The sequence below is a fragment of the Drosophila elegans genome, unplaced genomic scaffold (genome assembly GCF_018152505.1).
Source record: "Drosophila elegans isolate 14027-0461.03 unplaced genomic scaffold, ASM1815250v1 contig_183, whole genome shotgun sequence".
NCBI classification, from domain to species: Eukaryota; Metazoa; Arthropoda; class Insecta; order Diptera; family Drosophilidae; genus Drosophila; species Drosophila elegans.
Window position 1 is genome coordinate 5800988 of NW_024545550.1, and position 23824 is coordinate 5824811.

Consider the following 23824-nt stretch of genomic DNA (forward strand, 5'->3'; position numbering starts at 1 on the left):
CAAACTGCGGCTGGATCAAGTTTATGTATACTTTATTTGTTCATTCTTCTTATCATACAGAGTTTTAAGGTTGACTTACTTTCCCCCCAAATAGCAAACTGGTGCGGGGGAGAATGAGAGGGGGCGGGGCGGGGGCGGTGAAGGGCATGGGCTGATGGGAGGGGCAATTCTGTTCCAGTTTCTTCATTTCATTTTGGGGCATTTTCATGTTCATATCCATGTCCATGTCCATGTCCATGTTCACTTAAAGTTAGAGAAGAAATACATAAATTTCTTTCGTATTTGGAGGATGCTCTCTCGCTCTGGGCTTACTGGGTGCCAGTTCTTCTTTTTTAGTAAATTTAATTTTAAACGTGAAACGCAGCACTTCTCGATGGTTATTGTAGTTGTTGCTGTTGTTGTTGCTGTTGATGCCGATGGTGTTGCTATTGCTGTTGTAGCTGCTCAAGTTGTTGCCCACTTAAATGTTTCGCCTGCCATTCTCGTGTACGCTGCAATGAGAGGAGATCGCGGAAGGATGGCAGCAAGCCAAAGGAAAACATAATTAATGAACTTTTTAATGAACACCAGATACGACTGAATGAATGTGGATGGATTGATATCTTGTGTGTGTGTGTGTGTGTGTGTGTGTGTGTGTGTGTGTGTGTGTTGATGGGCCTTTGACGGGATGGCAGGATGGCAGTGGGGGATACTGTTTTGGGATAATAGTTATTCGCGATGGATGTTTTTATTGGCCATGACATGGATGGTAATCGAGTTGAGATGAATCGTGACACTTTTAATAAAGGGGTGTTGGTGTTTCCAATGCCGAGCTTAGTTTAATTGGTTAACCTTCGACAGAATGAAGAGCACAAATGCACGCCGTAAGAAGACAAGGGATTTATTGTTATTACCAAAGACCAAACAACAAAATCACTAGTCTTCCATACGGAATACACTCCCAGGAGAGCCAATCCCCGGTTTGGTTAGTTACTGTTGAGTTGAGTTGAGTTTTGATGGAGTTACGATCAAGCACATATTACTTAACACTTGTTGGGTTGCAAATGACACCGTTTACCAAATTAATCACACGCCTTATTGGGTCGGGGACAGGATTTTAGGGGTTTTAGGGTGTTAGAGTGTTTTGTGGGGTGGTTAGTGAAATGATAAGGAGTGCATACTTCTTAGTCTGATTGCGACACCAACCTCTGTTGCAGCAGATACTGGGCCATTTGTATTTGCTTGGGCGTGCCCGAGATGGTGATGATGCGATCGTTCGAGTTTGGCAGGGGCTCGTCGATGGTGATGTACGCACTGGACTCGTTGCGAATGCGCCGGATGCGGCCGCCTCCCTTGCCAATAATGGCACCAGCCAACTGAAATGCAAGAAAAGCAGACAGTTAGTTGAGAGCTTTCTAAATCAATCGGCAATCAAACCAATACACCTACCTCCTTTGGAATGGTGACCTGTGTGCTGTTGTTGGGATCATGACCCTGGGGCACATTCGTGGCGGCATTGGGGCTACCATTCGGTCCACCATTAGCGCCACCGACGGCGTTAAAGCCACCAGCACCATTAGCACCGCCCAGAGCTCCAACACCGCCGTTGTTGGCACTGCCACCACTCAGTCCGTTGCCCAGGCCACCGGCTCCACCGGGATTCTGACCAAAGCTGCTCAAACTGGGCAGACTGCTGGTGCCACCCTGGTTCTGGGTGAAGCTGCCCAGACTTGGCAGGCTGTTGGTGCCCTGGGTCTGGCCAAAGTTGCCAGAGTTACCGCCAAAGTCGCTAGGGCCGCCTCCAAATCCGTTGTTGCCAAAGGTGCCGCCACCGAATGGTCCGCCGGCTCCTCCGCCAAAGCTGTTACCAGCAAATCCGCCAGCACCGCCACCGCTGTTGCCAAAACCATCGACATCACCACCGCCGCCATTGGCCCACGGATTGATGAACGGATTATCGCGTTGTCCCATTCCAGCACCTGCAGCAGCTCCGCCAGCGGCGCCGCCAAAGCGATCAGTTCCGCCACGTCCGCCACCGGCATTTCCACGTGCTCCGCCAGCACTAAATCCGCCCCCTCCATTGCCACCGGCTGCTCCGCCGGCAGCGCCACCAGCGCCTCCTCCGCCATTGCGATTGTTGCCCCGCTGGCTGGGTCGGGTACTTCCGCTTCCAGTGCCATAGCCGCCGTACTCATCCGCGTAGACGCGGTCGAAGTTCATGGGATCATAGTTGTGTATGGCGCCCTTGATGGGCGTGTCCCGGGTGAGGGTGATCACCTCGCGCACCGCATCGATGACCTGGCTCTGCTTGCCCACGGTCTGCACCACGCGATCCGTGCTCTGAGGCGCCACATTCGAGAAGACCTTCAGGAAGCGACAGCCGATACGCTGTGAAAATTCAAGAAAAATAAATTAGAATTCAAAAATTCAATTAAATCATTTAATATATAGCGATTCTATTTTTGTTTCCTAATTTTATTTCTCTTTGGTTTATACAAAATTTATTTTAACTATATCAATACACTTAAGCCTAAATTCGATTATACAGCCAAATATTAAGGGAGTTTAAGTCTTGTAGAATTTAAAGGACGTCCAGCATTTTTCACTTGTTCTTCTTTTTCAAAGAAAAAGGTTTTAAATGATTGTTATCGTTTCCTAGAAATTCAGCTGTAAAAGACTTGGGCATAAAGCCGCAAGTAATTTCTCATGGTTGCCATTTTCAAAACCCTCTGTGTAATCCTTAGGCAAAGTGCATTTATTTTCCCAGAATTCAGAACAAAAGGACACACACCGAGCATGGTAAATCCTGGTCAAGGTCCACTGAAAGCCGAGTCTAAATCAATTTGGCCATGACACTGCCCCTGGGTCCTGACCCGAAACTCTTCATTTGTGTATAGTGTGTGTGTGTGTGTGAGTGTGTGTGTGTCCTGCATCCTGGCTCAGCGGGCAATGGCTCCTAATCAGCATGAAAACAACTGCGGCAGCAGATGTTGGACATAGTTTCTACCTGCGCTGCCTCAGCGATTCGGGGCAGCTGTCTGCTTTGCTCTGCTCTGCTCTGCTCTGCATGTAAAGTGGCAGGAAGTGCTTGCCCCCCTATTTGATATCCTCTCCGATATAACTCCAGCTCCCTTTTTCCCTGTCTGCGGCGGAAGTGTAAATGGGAAATTCGATAGCCACTTAAGAGGGGACGGACGAACAAGAGGCTCGCACTGATTTCCGAGTGTGTGTGTGTGTTTGGAGTCCCGCTTCCGCTGCGTATCCCCCTTTTGCTTCCTTTGGGCATGTCCCAAGTCCCCTGTCGCCTGCCAGCCAACCAGCCCTTCCCATTTCACATTTTTATTTAAGCCTGCCCGCTTGATGATTGCATCATTCCTAAGCCCATTGCGTGCTGTGTGTGTGAGTGTGGCAATGACCAAAGGCTGCGTCATGTTGCCTCAAACCCCCGCAGCACCCTGCCCCAGGCGACAAAACTCGTTGCGTGTGCTCCAGACAACAATGGCGACATCAAAATTCTGAAGTATACCCCCCGCTTTTGGCAGCCTTACCCCGCCGTCCAACAAATGGGGCATTTTTCAATGGCCAGGGGAAAAGCGTTGAGTCACACAGAACTGTATAAACACACAGGACGACCATGTTTCATGTCAGTGGTCGGTCATTGAATCAAAAATTATTAAATTTTAACATGACAACTGACTGTATCTGTATCTGCCCTTGTCTTTATTCTTTTGTCAATTTTTAACTGTCTGCGTGTGAATCTCGAATTGTAGCATACTTTTGGTCGTCTCACGAAATGCGAATATTATGTAAAGAGCTAAACGAATGGCTAAGCTAGCTATAAAAGAAAACGCTCACTCCGAACCATAAACATTCATTATTTTAATATTTTTGGCGCCCACGGGGGTCAGTAGAGTTTCGTCGATCTGACGCTTGGTGACGCCACTGAGCTTACTAGTGGCACATGGACAAAAAGAACTTTATATAAAAAACCAGCAAACCAGCGAAAGATAATAATAAGCGTTTAATTTAATTCACCAGTTATTGCAAGAGTTTTTAAATTTTAAAATGTGGTTTAAATATCACATTACTATATACCTTTTAGTTTCGAACTATTCACTTTAAGCGCGCACAAATTCACTTTTGTATTTACTCTTGCTTAGGTATTGTATTTTTTAAATTGTAGTTTTTGGTCTGCGAGTTTAAGGACTCAGAATACGAGAGCAGGAACATGAGCAGGAGCGCGAGGACCGTTCCCGACCAGCGCCAATGTCGAACTCATTGGGTTCAACGATTGCCAGTTGCCATGTAAGGAGAAGAAGACGCAGGCAGAGAGAACGCACACACACAAACACACACTCACAAACACACAAACACAAAGGCGGAATGGAATATACAGAGGAATACACAAACACAAACGCAGCAGCGGAATAGCAGGCAAGCCTCTCTGCTTCTTCTCTTCGTCCTGCGGCCATGGCATTTGTTGTTGTGTGTGTCACACGGCAGGCCAAAAAGGAAACGCAGGCTGCTGGGACAGCTGCTGCTGCTCAGCTCCCGCTGGCAGCGAAACGGAACCGGTGCATTTCTCAGCTCTCATTTCGAAAAAAAAAATAAAATAAACTAGTAAAAAGAAGACTAGCTTTGGAAATCCGAAGTTTCCATACCCTAACTACCAACACTTATCAGGTTAATATTAACATCAACTCAATTTTCTATAACATTTTGATGTCTAGCTTCGAAAACACTTTTGAAAGTCAGTTAATACGAGCCATAAGTGTTTAATCCAACGAACAGATGTTCAAAACATTTGTTTAATATACTTGTTTAAGATAGATATCATATAAAAAAAAAGCCTTATTTACTTGGTGACAATAAAATTAAAATTTAAATTTTGAGAATAATTTTTGTAAGATCTGGAGGATACTTTGACTAAACACAAATATCGAGTTGTCATTAGACATAATAAACAGGGTTATCAATTGAAAATGTAATAAAGTGTTTTTCTAGCTTACGAAATATCTCCATTTTTGCTTAACAAACACGCTTACAAAACTATAGCACCCTCTGCTACGGTATAGAAAGTTCCATTTTTTTTTACAAAACGCATGCGCAGATGAGAAAAAATAAATAAAACGAAAGTAAATGTTATGAGCATAATCCAACAACACTACATAACTCTCTGTACATATGTGTGTTGGCAAGTTGGGAGCGAGTTCTCAAAGGACCGAGGAAATAAGGGCAACCATTAACCAACAAATCGCCTACGATTGATATGCAAAAGGGAAAGAGTAGAAGCAATTCATATATGCAGCATCCACCACTGCCGTTCAGCAAAAAAAACTCTTCCATTAAAGGATTCCAGCGAGCTTACAAATGCGCTTAAGATCTTCCACAAGAAGAGGATAAAAACAGAGAGAGCTTCTCGTGAGGATGGCTGCAAATGGCAATCAAAATTCACTTACGACAACTGCAATTAAAAAACTTTTACATTCTTATGCACCCACACAGGAACGCGAGTCAACCACGCTGAAAACGAACTTAATTGGAGTACAGTTTTCAGAGTAAGTAACCACATATCAATTACGTAAAGTAAATTTATTTTTGAATTCCCAAAGTCATAGATTGAATTTACTACATGGTTATAACTTTCAGTTTGACAAAAAGGGAGACCTTTGGTGGTGTTCATTTATGGTGTCATGACTGTAGTCGTTAGGGAGAATGTTGAGCATTCAAGAAGCTGTCAAGGATGCGGCAAACAAGGTGGAAGGAAGCACATCAAACTACTAATTTGATGCTGAGCACACCAGCGAAAAATGAACCGGATATTGAGGAAACTACACATCTTCCGCCCCACCAATGTGTTCCCTTTATAAACGTATTAATCTAATGATCAAAGGAAGCCCAAAACCCAAACCAAGCGACAACTAGCGCTGCTGGCTGCCAAAATAAGAAATATATGAGGACACCAGATGTCGCTGCCAGGACTCGTCGATGGTTCGTCTCAGCTGCCGCAATCCAAAGGAATGCCAACAGAAAGGGTGCCTTTCGCTTAGCGACATTCAAGGTTGTGTGGTAGGTACTACTCGGCTTTAATGTCATCATCGTTTAAATTGAATTTTACGAAAATTAAGATGAATTTAATGGCCCAATTTAGCATCATTTTCAGGCGACGACATTTGAGCGTGGTTGCTTTTAGTACATATATTTCCAACTTAATTTACAATATTTAAAAAGTATTATGTGCTGCTGGTATTGATACTAGTTTTAAAGTCTACAAAACAAATAAGAAGTTGTTGTATTTTCGAATAAATAAATCGATAGAGAGGAGCACCCTATATCCTCTGGCAGAGTGGTGTGTTGTACGTGCGTACAACGTAGGTAGCACCTGTTTGGCATTCATTAAGACGAACAGCAAGCAACAAATGTAAGCCGCAGGCAGCAGCAAGACGGCAAAGCAGGCAAGCGGGCTGCAACAAAAGCCAATGGCACGCTCAATCCTCAAATGCATTTTAGGGCATTTTGGATTTACGAACACACTCACACGCCCAGACACACAATGGATGAGACGGCTGCAGGATCAGCCTGGTGGAGTCGAAGTAGAAGCAGCTGTCGCTCATTATTATAAGACCCTGACAGATGCCTCTCCTGCCTCCTTGGCACAGGACAACATTTTAATGGGCAGCAACATGAAACGTGAAACAGTTGTCTATGAACGGGGGCCCTATAAATATACATAGAGTATACCTCTATATATCGAAAACACATGTCTGAAAAATGCGACAAATTTGGAGCTCTGCTCGGCAACAAGAGGGGGAAACTGTTTTTAAAAATAATCTAAGCCATACGAAATGCTGTTTAGAAAGTCCAAAGCAAACCAATTTCTTTAAGAAATCAAGAGATAGAACTTAGCTCGGGCAAGTAATTATGATAACCCCAAACGATGAGCAGCGAAAAACCGGCTTTTGACAGAAAGTCGGAGCGGGAAACGGCAGACGGATAATGCCAAATGGCCCGGCGAAGGGAAAGGAAACAGCTGCTGGCAGGGCCAGTTGTTGCCACTGCCTCCTGCGCTGTTCTTGCCGCAACAAAGAAGACAGTAAAGTAACGATGAGGACGACTTCCTTTTTGTTCCAGCAAAGTCGCCACGAAAAGGGACCAGAAAAAGGTAAAAATGCAAAGACGACGACGAAGGCGAAGACAAACACATGCTCGCTGGCAAACCGAGGATGCTGCTCCATTCCGATCATCTGCTGTGTCCATCAAGGCGGCAGACGGCAGCTGCAAGGATGCTGCATGCCTGCGAGTATCGTCTAAGGAACTCATAATAACAAAACAGCAACTCAAGCGACGCCAAGGAGGGCTAAAATATACAGACGTAAGCTTTTTGTTTGCCGCCGCGGACTTGTTGACCTCCATAAAAAACAGCGCAGTAGCAGGCAGCGGAAAAAAATATGAATATGCAAGAGCTGGGTGTGCAAAGTGGGTGGTGGCCCCTGCCACATAATGTGCCTTCATTGCAAGGCAGGAGGGCAGAAGGGCAGAAGGGCAGGACATCGTCCCAATTAAAATGCAGCCCTGCTCATCGCTAATTAATGAGCCAAGCCGAATTGCAGGTGCGAGAGCACCCGAGATTGCCAATTGATTCGCAGCGCAGCATTCTGATACGATCCCATGCCAGCAGCCTCGCATTGCGAATCGCGCAATTGAAAAGCGTTTTGTGTGTGCCAGGGACCCATTTGGCTCCTCCCGCCTACAACCTGCTATTCAGAATGCCGATGAAGAGGCTGGGCTGGGCAGAGTGACAAGTGCGTTATGAAAGCGTTGGTGCAGACGTCAGCAACAGATTCGCCAACTGAACGTCATGCCAAACCGTCCTCTCATCGATGGAAATGCATTCTGTTCACCAACTGTCGCTGCCAGGGAGCAAGGAACTGTGGTGCGGATGCAGAGCGACGAGTGCCCGGAGGAGTTGGAGGCCACGTAACTCGCACAAAGTTTTCGATTTAACCAAGCGCAAAGTTATGTTGACGGGTTTCAGACTCACGTGACTGCGACGACTGCCGCAACCGTTCGGTGGATCGTCAAAAACATGTCACAAATTTCCACTAACTATGCGGGCTTCCTCACGTCCTGACCTGCATCTCCGCCATACATATATACATACACCCTCCTTTGCCTCGTTCCCACTATTTGGTCATAATAAGCCCAATTAAGTTAGCCTTCATTCGTCACGACTGGCTGGCGATGTCAGTTGACCACAGGACATTGGCATCATAGCTGTGTGGGCAAGGATAGCAGTAGCTGTGTGAGCTGCGCACATGCAAAGGCACAACTGGGAATTACATCAGAAATAGCGGAAGTACTTCAGTTTAATATGTAATCAGCCAGAGCCTTGGGAGCAGGGTCATCAATATGTGACAGGTCGAGTGATACACCTTCTATCGGCTTTTGTTTTTCCCACAATTAAGAAATGTCCTTACACCAATTATTACTGTGTCATATGAATTAATAACCGAGATATAGTAATTAAGCTGTACAGAGAAGAAAGCATATCCGTGTTAATTAGACTTTGAATTTACCACTTTGAACACCACTTTTATGTTTAAGCAATCTTAAAACTAAGTTTATAAAAAATATAGTTCCAAGACTATAATGTTGATAATTTTAAAAGCCAAAATGCCATGACGAATTCACATTAACTCATTGGCAAATAGCAGATATAAAACCTACATAGTTCCAAATGGATGCCCCCCTTTTATGTTTAATCGGACTATTAAGGTCTAGCACTAATGTATGAAAATGCAATTAACTTGAGTTACTCACATCGCGTATCTCCTTGATCTTTTGTCCACCTTTGCCAATAACGCAGCCGGCCAGGCTCTGATGGATTAATAGACGCACATCAAAGTCTTCGTCGCGCTAAGCGGACAACATGAAAGAGGGTTATCAGTCGGGATCACATTTCTAATGACACTACTACCACTGGCACTTACCTCCTCAAAGTATTTCAGCATTTCGGTTATTATCTCCAGTGTGGACTCTATGTCGGCCGATATTTGGATGGTTCTGTTCGAGCGGTTAGACGTGCATAGAAAATGGTTTGGTTTTTTATAGTGAGTGTTGGCGAAAAAAAAAGAGAAAGAAGTGAGGGGAAAACGCATATTAGAATAGAACATTAACTGGAAATTATTTTAGGTCTAGTCATTGTGTTTTTTGTATATATAGATTTTTTTTTTGGGGACCATAGAACAAACTTTTTTGGTAGAGTTTCGGTGAGATAGAGAGAACAAGAGGGCGAGCAAGTGAGAATCAGTCCCATGTTGCCATGTATCAGACAACAATACCACACAAGGAAGGACACACAGGACACTCTTGCTGGGGTTTCGATGTGGACAAATGTGGATGATCTCAGGCCAGCAGCAGGCAGACAGATCGGCTCATAGCTCTTTTTTTGACGCTCCTTTCGAAAAGCATATCCATTCGGTGAAATACCTTAGGCCGTGCATTTTTTGGGATTTTGGGTTAATCGGGGTACTTGCGGTGCATTGCGGATTAGTATGCGATTAGGATTATGATTAGCCGGAGAGATAGAGAGCGAGCGAGCGAGCGAGCGAGATCGGGATCGAGATCGAGAGACCGACCGAACTAGTTGCTGGGCAGCGCAAAACTACTACAGATAGACTACAGGACACTTCGGGACACCTACTAGTGCCTGTGGTTTAAAGGGTTTAAAGGGGAAGGACGACACATCACAATGTTCATGTATATATTTATAGATGGGTACAACTAGCGCATACAGGACATACATAGATCTAGATGGGCTAAAGGCTATAAACACTCGTTTCGGTGCTTTTCGGAATCCACACAATATACGAATACGAGTATAGGAGAGATATGCATTGGAGAGATGCGGTTATAATCTAGTAATTGGTAAAAGGTTAAAGATTTCATGTGGTTTACCGTTCGGGGCCTTGGGAATCGTCGACAGACACAGTGGCTTTATACTGTGCCGCACATTATTCACACACATATTTGGAGACACGGGCGGGCAGGCAGGCGGGCGGGCGGGCGGTTGGTTGGTTGATGGGCGGGCGGGCGGTTTTCGGTCGGTATCGGTATCGGTTTCGATTTCAGTTTCGGTCGATGGACGGGCGGGCAATCAGACAGGCGGGCGGGCGGGCGTTCGATGGACGGGCGATTTAGTACAAGATTTTTTTTTTTTTTTATCGGTTGATTGATTTGCCGTTTTCGTTTTCACATGAAAGAGAGATATTTCACAGGGATGGGGGAGGGCACCCACACAGATACAAACCCACATGGCACATGGAAATGGGGATTCGCGCGCATATATGTATATATACAGATATTAGAATATGCATATAGGCGTTTATAGCCAAATTTTGTAGCATAGTGCACGGCAACAGGGGGTGCAATTCGATTCAATTCGGGTTCGGGTTCGAGTTCGGGTTCGACATCGGGCCAGGCCAGTTTCAGTTTCAGATTCAGATTCAGATAAAGATATAGATCCGAGATTATGGTTACCCAGTACCCGGGTGGGACATATGTATATAGACCAGAGACCATGAACCAGCGGTGCAGAGTGATGGTGCGGGCGGGCGGGCGATTGGTTGGTTGGAGGTTCGATTCGATTCGATTCGATCAATTCGATTTGATTCGATTCGATTTGATTTGATCGACAAAGTTCGGTTCGATTCAGATGAGCGTTTGACGATTTTGTTGGGCGTGCGAACCGACGACAGTTTGGTTTTTTTGTTTGATTCAAATCGAAATCGATTTGTTGGTTACATATGGGGTGTACGCAAGAATAGAGAGAGAGAGAAGAGAGAGAGAGAGAGAAAATTGTTCATTTAGTTAAAAGGTTAATTAGCGGTGTAAATTTATCGTTTTATTTTCATGTTGTTTGTTTCATATTGAGTTATACAAAAAAACTGATTTTTTGTCCAGGTTTTGATTAAATAAAGCGCCTGTAGTATATTACATATTGCATCCAAGCATTATGGATTATGGATTATTTTCCCCCAAGTTTATTTTTTGAAATTTTCCTTTTTTGAGTAACGAAACGATAAATAAAGAGAAACAGAGATTCGAAAAACGGTAGCCAAAACAGAGAAAGTGAGAGATAGTATGAGAGAAAGAGCGTTAGCTGAGTGCAAGGACCCGAGTTAGTGAAAAGCGTGTTGAGTTTCGATTTGATTTTCGATTTCTCAAGGACCTCCGCCTATATATATATAGGGCACAGATCGATAAAAAGGTATAGTGGGAAAGAGAAAAAGAGAGAGAGAGTGAGAAAAGGTGAAAAGAGGGGACACCATACCGGCACACAAACAAGACAGGGTTCTCTTCGGATTCGGTGTTGGTTTCGATTTTCGGGAATTTTAGAGCTCTAATACATGAATGCTGGAGAATTGGACGGCTGCCAGAGACAAAGTCGAGAGAATTGAGATTTGAGATAGAGGTGGAGGTGGAGAGAGAGAGGGAGACAGAGTTCGCAAGAGAGACACACAAAAACAGAGGCAGACGCTTTCGGGATTCACTGGGGACATGGATTCGATTCGGTTATTTTCATTGTTAAATTTCTAACTTGTGGTGCAACAAATAAAACATAATTGTAAATAATACTAGACGCTTCAATTGTGAATTATGCATTTGATTTTCTATATTTTTTGTACTGATGACTATGGGGTTTAGGAGATTATAGTACCTGAGTCCTCATCTTCTGGATGTGCTGTCCTCCCTTGCCAATAACTGCGCCAGCAATCTGTAAAACATAACAAGAACAATAATCGATGGGTTATTGTTAGTTATTGGTATTGAACAGCTGGGCTTTATTTAATCATTGTTAAAACACTTACACTGCTGGGGATCAGTATGCGAACGGTCTCCTCGTTGCGGCGATTGCGCTTCTGGTCCTGTGGTCCCTCCCCTGCATCGTTCATTTCACGCTTCATTCTCAGTCTCTCTGCAATCGGAAAGGCGGAATTCGATTTGATTAGTTTCGCAATTGTTTAGCCAACTATGTTGATCTTTGGCCAGTTTCGGTTCAACTGACACATAATACCGAGCTGCCACTGCCTAGAGACACAAACTCTCGGCAGCTGTAAACCATTGTGGGCCGAACAGAGTTGTCAGTTTGGCTTCTTTACAAATCTGGATTTAATTTAAACTTTATAATAGAATACTGCATCAGAAAATTAGTTTCTACCAGGAAGCTTTAATGATAAATGCATTTTTTTTTTAATTTTGACCAAACAAAACTCTGTAAACTTATCTTATAAAAAAAAAAAAACAATTGTGGAATTTCGGCAGCTTCGTAATTATAAAGACATAAATTTATCAACTTAGTTTTCTATTTACAAAAACCTTAAAGTTTTTATGGTATGTATCTTAAAATTTAAGATCTTATTAATACTGAAACTACCGACTACTAGCATTTTATTTATCTCCTTTTAAAGAACTGCCATCACTGATGAACAGATTCAGAGAAGGCATGAGGTGACTCGCAGGTTTTGTTGTCGTTGTTGCCCACCGCAATTGAATAACAATTTAATTCAGTTTCCATTTCAGATTCAAGCTCTAAGCCGATCCGATCTGGTTCGTGCCGCAGCTGCACTTGACTACGATCCATCCATCTCAGAGCCCCGCGTTGCACTTCCAATCTGGGTGGAATCAATCATCAAGTATACGCCCTGTGCCGCACAAACCCCCTGAAAGCCCAGTAAGCGGAAATGCCAAACAACCAACGCTCAAACAAAACCCATATATATTTTATTTCTATAAAAATATTCTTGTTTAGCACTGCATTTATGATTTATATGTTGGCATAATTGAGCGAACCACCATGTGGAATAATAATACAAAATGTAACGAAAAATTATAAATTTATAGAAAGAGAGCCCGGAGCAGTGGATGAGAGTCTGATCCAACAATTGTGTGCCTTTCTGTGGAACGCTCTGCCCACAATAATATCATGAAATCCCGCATTTTTTCCTGACACTTCAGGTTGGTTTTTTATACCCTACAACTGAGTATATAAAATGAAACGTGGAGAAAAGCATTATTTCTTTTTCCCAATCATAATTGAATTGCTTCACATTTGTTTGGAGTCTTAGTTAAAATTTATTTTTCTTTATGACCCTGGAAGAAGTCACGGATTCTTTTTAAGAGACTATACGAAGTCTGAAGATAGTAATTAAAGCCAAAATCTTAAGAACATCCAAATAAATTTATAAATTTGGATAAAGTAAACAAAAATCTAAAACCTATTGAAACCCCAGAGTATTTTTGACGTCGATGAAATAAAATCTGTTCTACTTTTGTTTATAATTTTTTGTGGTTTCACATGTCAAAACGTCAATTGTCCAAGCTGCTGTAGCTGCTGTTAAGTTGTCAAAAATGTGGTTGATATAACAATGAGAAAACACAGCAGCGGCGGAAGATTAAATGAATTTTTTTCGAGGGCCCAAGAGGAGGCTTTAAAAATGACTGGGCTTGAAATTGAAATTGTTGAGCGATGGAGTACAGGTGGCGTGTTAAAAAAAAATGTGGTCTGTGCGTGGGAAGAGCTTAAGAAAGGGTAGCCACCTTCGATTTGGAGATGACGAGGTCGTTGGATAGTGATGCAATTATAAACTGCTAGAATTTGCGCAACTGAAAACTTTTTCACGAGGTGCTCTCTGCTTAAGATGAATAGATATGAGGATGGAAACTCAAATGGGGATAAATCACATTTCCTTTGACATTCCTCAAAGTCTATTAAAAAAATACTAAATACGAACCACTACTTTAAGAACTTTAAAATTATTAAAGACACCGTTTAAAATATGATAGTGTTTTCTTTACCACCAATTTACCTTTTTTTGTGTTTTTATAAAATATCACAAAGTTTAACAAATTATATTGTTTTTGGCAAAGATTTTGTAGATTTTTCGATCACATTCACAGAATTTCTTTTAGTTATATAACATTTAGGATTTGAAGATCCAACCAAATAATAAGAGCAAGTGCATAAAGCACCGCCCGAGAGTGCTGTACAAAAACTAATGAACAGAAGTTACCAGAACTGGGGCTATTTATACCGGAAACCCATATATTTAATGCCTAAGGGCTGACCAATCGGAAGCTATAGTATCGGTATATGGACAGCGGAAATCGTCGGCCAATAGAAATCGGACAAATCAAGTGACAATACCAAAAACAGGGGAAGTTACCGCTTTTGGACACCGGATGCTAGGCAACCAGGATAATTGTACTGGACTGACCATAACAGAACCTCTATACGGTCTATGGAATAGATAAGTTCCTATGTACGAAATGGGGGCAAATACCCTATATATGGATTATATATCCATTGGTATCATGGGAGGAAAATGCAGTTTTCTATTGGAACTTTACATATGTGAATTATGGATTCATTATATAAAATCGAATCCTCTCTAACCCCAACCATAAGATGTGAAACATGTATGTAAAGACCCACAAATTGTATAGTCATTTTCTATAGGTGTGTGGGCAGGGTAATGAATTCTAAGTTCGACATTAGACTAATAACCAGGGGTTTGAAATAGGCACAAGAACTGCAGTTTTCTTGCAGCTCTATGAATTTTCGATGGAACTTCAGCTGATGTTTTCACATTATGCATATTTCAAAGGCTAAAATAAACGGATAACCAAAGGAGTGAGAGCTGGCAAATAAGAAGCGAAAAGAGGCGGAACCCTTTTGTCTAAGATAGCAAATCGTTTAACTATTGATAGAGCAATCGCCATGTACAGTTCAGTCCTCCAACTAAATGCCTGAGAAATGCAACAAATTGCGCTGACCTGGCCAAATATCATTAAGGGGGCGGCCCACTGTATCGCCGATGACGTGGGCCTCAGACAGGTCCTCTATTATACCAACTGCCCCTCTGCAAGTGGACATGCATTATTCAGGCAAATTGCAATCATTTAAAACTCTGCAGCCCTTTCAAGATGAACTCCCCCAAGACACATGGTTCCACATAGTGAATGGGATGACCCCTCGTCTAATAACTAATAAAACTCTGGGAGTATTAACAGCCGTTCCCAATGGATTGGTAAACTAATTATAGGGTAATTTCTGTGGAATGGGCCCCCCGCTCCAACGAGAATTGAAAACCTTTAGACCTTAAAGTAATCTCAAAATGGAAATGTCCCGAAGATTGCTTTACAAGCACCTTTTGATTGCACTTTGTTCTTGGTCAACTGAACGAACTGAACGAACTGAAAAACTTTTACAGCATAAATTTTCACAGCTTCCCAAGGACAAGGACTGCAAAAGAGGTAGAAAAACTAATTGAAGTGAAAGGGGAAGGAGTTAGCAGGCTGCTCGCATTCCTGCAAGTGACATAAATGACAGGTAAGCAATTATGTGAAAATCATTTGATTGCTGTCCACATCCTGTTCAAATAGCTTTTGACAGCGCACACGCGTCCAACCAGCCCAAATAACCACCCAACACCCCCAAAACCCAACCACCTCCCCCCGCTCACAACCCCCCTCCAACAACCACAACCACAACAACAATAAAGGACAATAATTTAAGTTGCTCGGCCAGGTGAGCGCTTGAAACTTTTTTGTCGTTCATGTAGTATGTATCCCCTCAGGCCAATACACTAATACGCAGGTGGGCTGGCTGACCACAAAAACACAAACACAACAACTACAATAGCAGGAAAGAAAAACAAAATAAAGGCAAAGGGGGTGGGGCGGCGAAAGGGGAACAGTTGGAGAGTTTATGTCCAGTGAGACGTGGTAAGCCACATGAAAACGCGGTTTGTGGCTACCCACAAAGAAAAAAAAATGGAAAAAAAGAGTAAGTTTCGGCAAGCTGAAGTTTGCATACCCTTGCAGTAATAATAAATATTATTTTATTTGTATTATTTTATAGTTATTTTGGCTGCTCTTTCCCGATTATATAACAAAAAGCCAATACAAATTGGATTACTAAATACCTTTACAAAAACAACAAAGCTATAGAATGTTAGCTTTAAAAACACTTTCGAATTTTAAAGTTCAGGGTTAAAAGTTGTAAACAACCAAATTTAAGAGTAAGTAAGTAACGGACACACAACGTACATTTAAAATTTAATATATCAGAAAATTATACTTGGGGCAGAACATTGGTCTTGGTTGAACCGATGGAGGTATTGACACTGATGCTTTACACATGCAACAAAACCAATATACCCTTCATCTAAAGGGTACAAATAAACATGCAAAATTTAATGCTCTTGGTGTTTTTTATGAAAGCCTCTTTATTTGCCACCTTGTGTGTTTTAGAGATAGGAAGACCTGATCATAAAATGCCATTTTCATCTGTCTTGTATTCCCCATGCATTTGAGATCAGTTGTAAAATAACAAGGGACCAAAGTATTTTCAAGTAATTTGAGAAAGCAAAACAGAACATACATGTATGTGACTATTCACAAGAAAAAACATATATCTAAAGACCTTATCAATTATTTTTAAATCAATATATTCACCATATCTTTAAAACTGAATAAACTAAAATAACTGCGCCATTAAAGAAACTAGTTTGCATACAAAGTATAATTTTGTTTTATATTTAAGTTATGTCAGTAATTCTGTTTTTCTTATCTTAAAATGGCTCAAGGTTTTATTTTATATACAATGTAAGAATAAATTAGTATTTTTTTAAAATAAGGATTGCATTTAATATAATATTTATTTATTGTATGCAATGCGAGCTAAAGGTCGTGTCACGTTTTTTTTTATCACGTGTGGGTGGGTGGTCACGCCTATAGCTGTCTTGTCTCCTCCCACATCCTGGACTTTATTTTTGCCAGCGTAATTGGGTGGTGTGTATATGCGTTCCAACTCTATAATTAAGCGGAAAAACAGCTAATGGACGTCATGTCTAACCAAAAAAAAAAAAAAAACAAAAAAGAGGCAGCAACCAGAGGAAGGAATCAGGTTGAGGATATGGCCACAAAAGCTGGGGGGGCCACAAGCGGAAATGCATACAATTGACAATTCTCATCGCCCTCGCTCTGCGTGTGTATTCGTATGTCCTGTTTGTGCTTTGTTGCCTGTCCACTTCAAGGCTTTTATGGACATGTCAGCGTGCTTAGCGAGCGGACCGAGCGGGTAAGCCGAACACAACTTCTCCCATCGCGTGCGTCTCTAAATCGGGCGGTGGGGGAATAATGGGGAGTTCAGCTGGTCCCAGCGCTAATAACTAATGTCCTTATGGCGTGTGCCATGTAGTGGTTGCTGCTCTGCTGCTCTATCCCATGGCATTCTATTCTATTCTATACTGTTCTGTTAAGTTCCCGGCCAACTTTCACAGTCTGATTGCTATAGTTCGACTTGTCTTTTGCTTATACACGGTAAGAATAATTCAAATTTTTCGTAGTGTAATTGTTCTCCCCAGTTGGTCAACCCCTGAGGTTGTTGCATTATTAAAATGCTTCGATTGAAAAGTACTTTTCTTTCTTCCCTTTTCACTTACACTCCCAACTCCATTTTTTATCCTTTCGTTTATTGCTTTGGCTTTATCTAGTTCTGCGTTTGTCAATTGCATCTCTCGACAATCCATCGTTAGCTAATTAATTGGAAATATAAGAATTGCCTCACAGCAATAGATATAGCAGTCAAGGTTTGAAAATCAATAATCTTGCTTGAATACGAAACGTGTTTAAAGAGTGTTTTTTTTCGATTTGCATAAAAATACTGCCGCTGCGTCTTTTCAGCATTTTTTGTCTGTCGTTCGAGACAAAAGCTATCGAAAATCATTGAGTGAAACATGTTTTGCGAATGCGATTGAGAAGGGAGAAGAGATTACCATCAAATGACACTTGTGAGGCCTCAACCAGCCACTTTAAACGACCAAACCAGCATAGCACAGTTAACCCATATAAACCCAGAATAAATATATTACATTCACCTATATGCGGGCCAAGTTAACAGAGATTTGAGTGGCCTGTGTTTGTGTCAGAAAATAGATTCATGTGGGAAATCAACAACATCAAAGCGACCTACATCCGACAACAAATTGCGGTACAATTGCAGCTTCAAAAAATAATCTTTTATTTATTATTTATTTCATTTGTCCATGTATGGATGATTGCATTGAAAATGTGGCAAACAACATACATTTTTCATTTTATAAAAGCGATATAGAACGCAAAGCAACCAATAACAACCACGAGATGGCAGTTGGTTATGTGAAATAGATAAATTTAAACAGAAAATATAAGTGGATAAACATATTAACGCAAGTAAAGCATAAATTTTAAAGGCCTCTGAAAATTTTAATAAATTTCTGGAATTAGTGTGCAAAAAGGGCCCTGGGAGTGATACACTTTAACAACATTTCGTACAGAACAACTTAAAAAAATTAGTTATCTTCAGCTTGTTGTCATACAGCACTAATCGTAATATATAACAAGTTTCATTTAAACAGCCTCTATTAAACATAATTCTATTGTTTCGTCTAGACGGAAGCAGTTATACAGCAAACTGTTGAAGTAGTAATTATCGTCATGAACTTCACATGAGTCTAAAAGTCTAAATTCATTTCTTATGCTTTTACAAAATGTCTGTGTTCAACGGGCAAGCAGGCTTACCAAATTTATGCTAATTTACTGTTGCCTTTCTTGAATAAACATTTAACGTGAAATAACTTATTTTCTATGTCAGCTTATACAATTTCACCCCGCAACACAATTCAAGTACCGACAAGCCAAGTAAGATACAAGGCAAAACATTCAGGTGTGTCACACATTCGAAAGGTAAATATTGGTGTGTTAGAAGCATCTAAAGATTTTCAAACCAACTGACAAAGCCAATTGACATTAAATTAGTAAAGCGATTCTCGTCCGAGTTTACCCGCTATAAGTACATTTTTCAAATACAATTTGCGCGAGAATTCAGTTCAATGTCAATGAACGCAAAATAGCCGCGGAATATCTTTGGTATTGCTTCACTCGAAATAAATGATAGAAGCACGAAAATAACTCAGCCAAACAAGGCAACTAAAAGCGAATTTTTGCACAAAACTGGAAATATAAACAAAGACAAAGGAGAATCGCCAGTCAAAGAACGAAAAGCAAAAGTTTAAGTCTTGGGACTTGCAGAATTGCTGGAAGAAAGAGAGCTGTATGTGACTAAAGCTTCAAATGCCAGTGGGTTATAGCGGTAAAGGGGGAGGAAAAAACGTTGGGTTTGGAAAGAATGAGAGGTTGGGTAGAAAAGGCTCCAAAGAGAGTGGCGGAGAAGAGAAGGAGGTAAGTAAGTGGTAATGAGCTGCACCCATCCAACAAGAACAACAATAAACTCCTATTGAACTTTTTTTTTGTACTATTTGCCTCTCTTATTAGCTCTCGACGCCATTTCTTCTTCTTCTATCTCATCGATTGATGCTAAAACAACAACAACAGGGGCCTAACTATGAATAAAATATAGGTTAGGCCTTTTCCTTATTTGTAAAAAGTTGGCGAGCGTTGAACTCGTCATAGCGTGGGAGTTTTGTTTTGGAGTAACGAAACTATTTTGTTTTGATTTTATCTCTGTAAATTATAATGAAACTATATGCGCCGGTAACCGCGTGGAGATTAAAAAAAAGGGAAAAAGAGAAAAGCAGAAAAACAAAACAAGCGACCAAAGCGGATGAGCCTACAACAAAAACTCTGTACTTGATGTAAAAGCCGGCACGCGTGCGAGAGAGAAAAAGAGAGGCATGGCGGGAGAGCGAGAGAGAGCTAGAAATATTTCTATGTGCCCTGGTGGTTGTAAAAAAAACTGTAAAAGTGAAGCGCCGAAGCCAAAAGAACGATTTAGGGAGGCGGAGTGGGGGGGTGTTGGATCATATCATACTAAAATGCGAGAAAAATCGGAGGGTATGCACATTGTATTGTATGTATTGGCAAATACTTATAGCAGAAAATGTATGCGGAAAAAACAGCACCACTGACACACACACTCACAGCTTTTAGCCTGGTTTATTTGCCTCGCAAATTTGCTTTTCCTTCGCGTCCCCGGACAAAAAAAGAAAAACTTACCTATCGGGATGCCTTTGTTTTTTTTCGGCTGCTAATGCGCTGCTGCCTCCGAAACTCGATCTGCTCTCGGTACACTCAATTCCAGGTCCAATAATTATTCAACACGCTTTTGTTCGCCACTTAATGCTGGCTGGCAAAATATTATTTAAAATATGTATAGCACAAACACACGAGAGTTAAAATGCACAAAAAAGTTAGAGAGGAATAGCAAAATGGCGTTTCGGTTCAGCTTGTCATCGATAGGGCTCAATCGATATGTATCGGGTGTAAATACTCTATTCACACTAGCCGCCTACTAGTAAGTTAAAAAAATTCAAAATTTAAATACCGGCAGCAAGTAAAAAATATTTATGCGTTCTATTTATTTTAAAATTATTTTTAAATACATGTTCAAAGTTATAGACAATCTTGTATTTTGTGTAAGAACCAATCTCGTAAGTTTTTAGTGTCTCATTCTGAAAATCAAATTTTAAAAATAATGAAGAACACTTATATTAGGCACATAAATGAACTAATTTTATTTTAATGAAATCGCTTACCATTAAAAAGGTTACTTAAAAAAGTTACTTAATTTGGCAAACTTTTAATGTGCCTAGTGTGAATCCCCCAGTACACAAAAGTAAACCATTGCGTTAATAGCAGGGTTGCCATCGTGAGTATTAAACCTATCGATTTGGTGTTCTAAAGTAAATTGCAAATGGTCACACCCATTTTGTGGTGGCGAGTGTTTTTGTTTTGTTTTTGATTTGAAAATTGCAAACAAATATGTTGGCGTCGAACGCAGAAGCCGCTTTTAAACGTCACCAGGGGATTGGATTACAGGTGAAGCAGGCCTACGAGGAAGCCATTGGACAAATCTTTGCCGACTTGAAGTAAGCAGGAGTTTTATTTCATTGGCTATCTACTAAAACTTGTTCTTTGATCTAGTTGTTCGGACTTGGATGCCTGTGAAGCCATTTATAGAAGTGACAATGAATCTGACCTGGACACCGAAAATCTACTGAATCGCACTCGTAATCTTATGACGAAGGTGGTCCTCGAAATGAATCGATGTTTCTTTGAAAGCAACAACGTAGAAAACAAGCTAACAACTTTAGAAATGCTTAAGGAGCATTTTGCTCCCTATGAGGGCAAGGATTGGTCAGTTGAAGGCTCAAAAACTAAGGCGAAATTCTTAATAAGTTTTTAATTGTAGGAATATCAACGCTGCATCCCCAAAACATCTTACTCGTCCCTTGCGCATGCGGCATCTAGATTTTAGCCTGAGTTTTATGGATCAACAGTTGGAGTCCCAAGAAAAACAGCTTGAGGTGTTACCAATTCGTTTTTTAATTTTATTAAGTGTATAAATCAATCCTTGAAATCCTATTCTTGTTTTGTATACAGTTATGCTAGTAGCAATATCATGTGCAAGGTCTTAATTCATTTAATATTATTGGTAGTATATACCATTATGTTTTCTAAAAAGTACATTGTTTGACAAACAAATTAACATATGTATATTTATTTAATAGTTTTATATATAAGACCTAACAGCAGATATTTACTTAACCATAAGTATAATCAATAAACAATAATTCACCTAGTAATTGGTAATTTAATCAAACCATGTTAATTGCACATTTCCATTTTAATGCTAGTTAGTGTTAAACATTAGATTTAACACAAATATACACATTTGTTATATAACAGAACATTATAAGAACCTTAAAGTAATTATTTGATTATTCATTTATGTGTAAAAAGTTTTAAGGCATTAATAACATAAATATTATAATTTCAGATTGCAATGGCCAAAAGCAATGAGAATCGACAACGCCTACAAAAAATGCAGGACGAACGAGTAAAACTGAAAGCCAAAATAGAGCATCAACTACTGCAGTACCAGAAATTTGAATTCAACTAACTGGACTAATTATTAAACAATTTGAACTTGACAACTGAAATTAAAATAGATAAATAAAATATTATGCTTTGTATTAAACTTGATTGAAATTGAGGTTATATCAGGTGTTAAATTAATAAAACTTATTTGTTATTAGTTGTTTTCTTTTATTTTAATTTAATTTAATACCGAAATTTTGTTCAAAATCAATTTTTTGTTTGAGAAACAGGAATTTTGTCAAAAAACTTTATATTGCTTACTCCTACGATAAATTACTAGATTTGACAAACTGTAACGACATCTCTTTGATTTTGCTATTTTCGGAGGATAAGGTCCAAAGATTTAGAAGAGCTTCCGGAGATTAGCTGTAGCTTCTTTCCAAAAAAATATTTTCCCCAATATAGTTACACAGTGTAGAAAATAGTTTTCTCAGAAAATTAACCCCCTTAACATAGTTATTAAAACTGCAGCGATGACATTTGGTGCAATAATTGAAAGAAACACATACATATGTACATATGTACATACATACATACATACATATGTATGATACTCTGAAAATTAGTTAAGGGGCCATTGTTTTTAGTTTAAGTTGATAATTTTCACTTTTATTTACAATGCTGTGCCATTATATTTGTTAATAAATAAGTGAGTATATTATGAATAAGTCATATTTTATCGGTACTAAAATTGAGGTTATGTTTTGAGTGATTTCTTTGAATTAGGCTTTTGCATACATGCTTTTAAAATTCAAATATGTATTATCACATACATATATGCGATTCCTTGAATTTGAGTTGGTTTTCTCAAATTGAGCGCTTTTGCTTCCATACTCACATAAATACTTAAATATGTTTGTATTTGTGTCAATAAATAAATGGGTGCATTTTGAAAGAAAATGTGCAGGACGAACGATAGAAACATGAAAGAAAAAAAGTTTTTACTGATTATCTGAAAACAAGGTAATGTAAGTTGACCGTTTTCACTTACATTTAAAATGCTTCGACTTTATTTTTGTAAATAGGTAAGTATTTCATGAAATAAATCATTTGATCGGTACTTTAAAATTGAGGTTATGTTTTGAGTGGTTTCTTTGAGACATATGTATGTGCATAAGTATGTGTAAATACTATCAAATAAATGCGATTTTTTGAAATTGAGCGTTTTGCTCCCATACATACATACATATGTGTTTGTTTATGCTTGTATTAGTGTCAATAAGTACATGGGGGCCATTTCTGAAGAATTTTAAAGGTCGACTTGCAACACTGTCACAAAGATGTTGAGTTCGCTGAAATAAGCCCAGCAGTTCTTTTTGGTTTCGACCGTCGACCGTGGAGGAGCTCCTTGTAAGTTAACTGTGAATTCTAGGAACTTTTTCAAAAATTTCATAAATTTGTAGACTTAGTAAATGTGTTTTTTTTTTTTTTTTATTACTCATTGGTTAAAAAAAAGTTCACCATTACTAGCTCTACATACTTAAAGAAATACATCTATGAGGCACACGAAAGAGAGCACGGCAAAATCTGATTTTTCCAAACTCGTCGCTTTAATAATTAATTTTTAAAATCATATTAAAGCTAGAGTTTGGAAAATTTTGATTCTGCATTTGATACCGAAGTCAGTATTGGTTTTTTTTTTTAACTGCTTAAGATGATTCCGCTTAGATTTGTTAATTTTACAAAATCTGCGAAACCAACTTAAATATTTATAAAAACTTAACGCCAAGAAAAGACGTAATGTGCTACATAACCCAAAAATGTTTGAAATTGTGAAATGTGCCAGACGTTTGTTTTGTTAAAAAATTCATTACAAGCGTTATGTATAATAAAAAAAAATTTAAGAACATGAATTTTGCAAGCAAATTATGTGTGCCAATAACGGTTAAAAAAATGAAGCATT

The 23824-nt window shown here is 40.0% G+C and overlaps 2 protein-coding genes across 4 annotated transcripts; one reads left to right on the forward strand and one right to left on the reverse strand.

Moving 5' to 3' along the window:
• Positions 1 to 15: 15 nt before the first annotated feature.
• On the reverse strand, positions 16 to 20239 carry LOC108143447 (heterogeneous nuclear ribonucleoprotein K homolog). 3 transcript variants are annotated; one of them, XM_017267876.2, is made up of 9 exons: positions 20038 to 20239; positions 11850 to 11956; positions 11699 to 11755; positions 9937 to 9980; positions 8970 to 9042; positions 8800 to 8895; positions 1429 to 2367; positions 1186 to 1355; positions 16 to 491 (listed from the first exon to the last, which is right to left on the reverse strand). In XM_017267876.2, the coding sequence occupies exons 2-9, from the start codon at positions 11943 to 11945 to the stop codon at positions 461 to 463; spliced, it is 1506 nt and encodes a 501-aa protein (XP_017123365.1). In that variant the 5' UTR covers positions 11946 to 11956; positions 20038 to 20239; the 3' UTR covers positions 16 to 460. The 3 variants fall into 3 exon arrangements, with proteins under 3 accessions (XP_017123365.1, XP_017123366.1, XP_017123367.1); XM_017267877.2 differs by having other exon boundaries at positions 1161 to 1355; XM_017267878.2 differs by lacking the exons at positions 9937 to 9980; positions 11850 to 11956; positions 20038 to 20239 and having other exon boundaries at positions 11699 to 11753.
• Positions 20240 to 20735: 496 nt separating this feature from the next.
• LOC108143346 lies at positions 20736 to 22078 on the forward strand. The gene is made up of 4 exons (XM_017267667.2): positions 20736 to 20909; positions 20965 to 21177; positions 21233 to 21347; positions 21821 to 22078. Exons 1-4 carry the CDS (start codon positions 20803 to 20805, stop codon positions 21941 to 21943), a joined length of 558 nt encoding a protein of 185 aa, XP_017123156.1. The 5' UTR covers positions 20736 to 20802; the 3' UTR covers positions 21944 to 22078.
• Positions 22079 to 23824: the final 1746 nt, after the last annotated feature.